This window comes from Pinus tabuliformis, chromosome 3_2, assembly GCF_031772625.1.
Source record: "Pinus tabuliformis cultivar Carrire ecotype Pingquan chromosome 3_2, CPIR1, whole genome shotgun sequence".
NCBI lineage: Eukaryota > Viridiplantae > Streptophyta > Pinopsida > Pinales > Pinaceae > Pinus > Pinus tabuliformis.
In genome coordinates this window covers 1268050289-1268054656 of record NC_142302.1, presented here as the reverse complement: position 1 = coordinate 1268054656, position 4368 = coordinate 1268050289, and the positions used below count along the sequence as shown (strand labels likewise).

Here is a 4368-nt window from a genome sequence, read left to right as displayed (position 1 = left end):
TCTTCAAGATTGGATTGAACGTCGGCGTTGGCTATGGTGTCGGCCAACTTATTTGCTGTTCTTCGGACCACTTGAAAGGTGACACCTTGAATGTTGCTGAGATGGCCCTGCAGATCCTTCAGGATTGCCGAGAGCCTCCAACTGGGTGTTAGCTTGTCCACTTGTGTGCCGTTTTGGAGTTTTCTCATCATCTTGATGACAATCTCTGAATCTCATTCCACCACCAGAGGTAGAAATTTGTAGTAGTCAGCCAGGGTGATGCCTGTGATGAGAGCGATTAGCTCTGTAGCATTGTTGGTATTTGTGCCCAGATTGCCATGGTAGATAAGATGGATGTTCCCGGTGTGATCCCTGATTGCTCCACCGTACCCAGCTTTCCCCGGGTTTTGCTTTGACGCCCCGTCAAAGTTCAGTTTGAATGAAGGAAATGGAGGCGTACCCCATTTATCCTGCTTCATCGTAGCGGTGGCCTGGTTCCTGCCCGTGGGGGTGGTCTCGGCTTTGAGATTTAGGATCTGGATGATCCTTTGGTCATTTGGAGACGTGTTCCCCTCTTGCAGCGTTGTGTCCATGGCCTGGATCGATTCTGTGATTAGTTGTCGCATTTTTCCAGTTAGCCTTTCCACTGTCAGCGCTGAGTTCTTGAAGATTCGAGCATTTCGCTCTTTCCATATGATCCATGCAATGGCTCCCGGAATAAGGTTCCATGCCCTGTTGACCAGATTGTTGGGGGATATGGAGGATCGCCAATTGCTCAGTGTAAGGCCGATCGAATTTCTGTTTCTGTCGGATTGTCTGAATACAAAGGCCATGTCATCCCAAAGAGAGCAAGCAGTGGGGTAGGTGTTGAGAATGTGATTGAGCGTTTCCTGATCATTCTCACAGAGGACGCATCGGGAGGGCCCTATGAAACCCCATCTCTGTAAATTGTCCCAAGTGAGCGCTCTGTTATGCAGGACCAGCCAAGAGAACAGGGTTATTTTGGGCCACGTTCCTCTACTCCAAAGAGCGTGCCATTTGGGGTCTGGTTGCCAATCAGGAGAAGCAACTATGATTTTGTATGCTTCTTTGAGGTTGAAAGTTCCTTTAGGATTATTTCCCCATCGAAGGATGTCTTCTCTATTCGAAGTGAGGATTTTGCGTTGGTCTAGTTGTTGTAAGAGAGGTTCTATATTCTCATTGCGGTCTTGAGTTAGCCATTGCTCTTTGGCTAGCCATTTTTGCCATGTGGTGGCCGATGTTCGGGGTTGCCAGTAGTCTGCTACCCTTCTCAACCCTGCCTCTTGCATGTCATTTTTAAGAGTAATCCAATCTAGGTGGTCCAGGGGGGGGAGTTGCTGCCAGGCATCCTCCCAGAAGAGGGCGGTGTTGCCCTGGTGCACTTCCCAAAAGCTGTGCTTCTGAACAATATGTCGATTTTCCCATACTTTATTCCAGAGGGGGGATCCTTGAGTATTACCAGTGAGCCTGATGAGGTCTTTGTCCTGGACTTGATTTGTATACTTTGCTTTCCACAAGGTGCCCCATAGGGAATTAGGATTTTCCACCCATCTCCACCAGATTTTCGCTGCTACAGCCTTGCTTAGGATTTCAGGATCTCTTAAGCCTAGTCCTCCTGCCAGTTTTGGTTTACATATGTCTATCCACTTGAGGAGGGCCCATTTGCGCTTCTTAGAATCTCCATTCCAGAGGAAGGACCGCTGGATGTTTCAGATGGATTTATACACTGTTTTAGGCGCTGCTAGGGCCGAGAGCATGTAGGTCGGCATTGTTTGGAGAACTGATTTGACCAGCACCAGTCTGTTGGCCATGTTTAGGGCTCTGTGAGTCCAACTACTTAATCTGGCCTTCATTTTGTTGAGGAGATCTTCCCAGTTTGCAGCTTTGGGGGCATATTCTGAAAGTGGGATGCCAAGGTATTTGGTTGGAAGGGAGTTCCTCTGAATTTTGAGAATTTTGCTGAGATTTCTCTGCACAGGAATAAAAGTATTGAAGAAAAAAATTTGGATTTTGTTAGATTGATCTCCATACCTGAGGCCTCCGTGAATGTTCTTAGCACCTTGCTGAAGGTTCGAGCTTCCTTCACTGTGGGGGTTCCCATGAGCATTGTGTCATCTACAAATTGCTGATGCATTACTATGGGGCCTTGATGTGCAACCTTGATTCGTTTGAGTTGATTCTTTTGGAGTTCCTGGGATAGAGATCTTCCAAGACCCTCTGCCATGATGAAAAAGAGAAAAGGCGACAAGGGATCTCCTTGTCTTATACCTCTGGACGGGAGGAATGGTTGTAGGGGGCCTCCGTTCAGCATGATTGAAAAGAAAGCTCCTGAGACCATTTCCATTATCCAGTTTATCCAAATCTGACTGAAGCCAAAAGCCTGGAGGATTGCTCTGATGTATGTCCAGCTAATTTTGTCAAAGGCCTTGGAGAGGTCAAGCTAAATGAGCATACCAGGAATCTTTTGTGTTTTGATAGAATGCAACATTTCCTGGTTGAGAATTATGCTGTCGGTTATCTGTCTACCTTCAACATATCCTGACTGTTCTGGAGATATGATTGAGGGAAGGATAGGTTTGAGTCTGTTGGCCATCAATTTTGAGAGGATTTTATAAATGACATTGTAGAGGGCTATTGGTCTGAACTTGTCGGGGGAGTCAACATGATCAGATTTTGGAATTAGGGTGAGGAAGGTGGCATTGATGGCCGGTAGCACTCGCTTGGTTCTGTGAAAGTTCTTAATCAGATTGAAGAGGTCGGCTTTGATAATGTGCCAGCAAGCTTTGAAGAATTCAATTGTAAAGCTGTCTGGTCCAGGGGCTTTGTTAGTGGCCATGGTGAAGATGACTTCTTCAATCTCCTGCTCAGTGAACTCTCTTAAGAGAAGGGAGTTTTGCTCCTCCGTAACTAAGGGGGGAATAGCATCAATGACTTTGTTGATAGGTTGGGTTCTATCATGATTGGGATTAGTGAGAAGTGACCTGAAGTATGAGTTTAGTTCAGATCCTATTTGCTCTCTGGTAAAGACCTTAGCCCCATCAGCTTTTGTAAGGGATAGAATATGGTTGTTGGCTCTATGTTGAATGGTTGATTTATGGAAGAAGCTTGTGTTGCGTTCCCCATGTTTTAACCATTGCACCCTTGATTTTTGTTTCCAGAGTAGCTCTTCTTGTCTTAGCCTTTCTTCCCATTGCTTTTGAAGGTTTGATTCCTGAGCTAACCTTTCCTCATTAGGCCCGTCCTTGATCATTGTTTGTTGGAGGCCTGCCATTTTTTCCTCGAGCTCTTTTTTGGCTTGAAAAATGTTACCAAAAGTGTTCTTGTTCCAGCATTTGAGATTGGCCTTGATGATCTTGAGCTTTTGCTGGAAGATGTACATGATGTTATTGCTCTCTATAGTGGTTTGAGTCCACCAGCTCTGTATATTTTGCATGAAGGTTGGATGATCTATCCAAAAGCCTTCGAATCTGAAAGGCCTGTTTTGAGGCTTGTCCATATTGGTGAAGTGCATCTACACTGGCCAGTGATCTGATCCCCCAATAGGCAGAATGTTGGCTTCCATGTCTAGATTCTGGAGCATGATGGATTCCAAGATGAGGAACCTGTCAAGCCTCGATGCAACTTGCCTATTTCCCCCTTGCTTATTGTTCCAAGTATATAGACCATTGACTGTGGGAACATCAATGAGTTTAGATGTAGCTATGAAGGTATTGAAAGCTTCCGTATCTTTATCCATTCTTCTTAAGCCTCCTTTCTTCTCCACTAGGGTGGTGATCATGTTGAAATCACCACCTAGGATCCAGTGGTTGGCTCCATGGTGTTGTCGAATCTCGTCCAAGTCTTCTAGCATCTTGAACTTTTCCTGGATTCGCTGAGGTCCATACACATTGGTAATGCATATCGTGTGCTTTGAGTCTGGCATGTTGAAGATGACTGATAGCGAATGCTTAGTGGACAGAGCATTCTGCATGAAGAACTTGTTTTTATTCCAAAACATTAAAAGCCCTCCTGCTTGCCCAATGGCGTCTGTGCTTATGCAATGATAGCCTTTTGCAAAGAGTTTCTTAAGCGTCTCTATGCCGTTGGAGGAGCATTTGGATTCTTGTAGAAGGACAAGGTCTGGAGATTGCGTAAAAAGACGGTTTTTTAGGATTTGTCTTTTGGAGGTGCCATTTAGCCCTCTGATATTCCAGGTTGTAATCTTCATTGAGTAACTTTCGGTGTGGATAGGACCAGAGCCCTAATTTTTCCTTCATTGATTAGGCACCTTCCAAGTTCTTGTATTTGTTGTTTTGTCGATTTTCTCCCCCTTTTTCTTCCTGGACCTTTCGGCTTGTATTGGTCCAGGTCCAGGTTGGCTTGGATGCC

The 4368-nt window shown here is 45.4% G+C and overlaps 1 protein-coding gene across 1 annotated transcript; it reads right to left on the bottom strand.

Moving 5' to 3' along the window:
* Positions 1-212: 212 nt before the first annotated feature.
* LOC149185359 (uncharacterized) lies at positions 213-3496 on the bottom strand. Its single transcript, XM_089415636.1, has 3 exons — positions 2455-3496; positions 2032-2328; positions 213-1615 (listed from the first exon to the last, which is right to left on the bottom strand). Exons 1-3 carry the CDS (start codon positions 3494-3496, stop codon positions 213-215), a joined length of 2742 nt encoding a protein of 913 aa, XP_089271762.1.
* Positions 3497-4368: the final 872 nt, after the last annotated feature.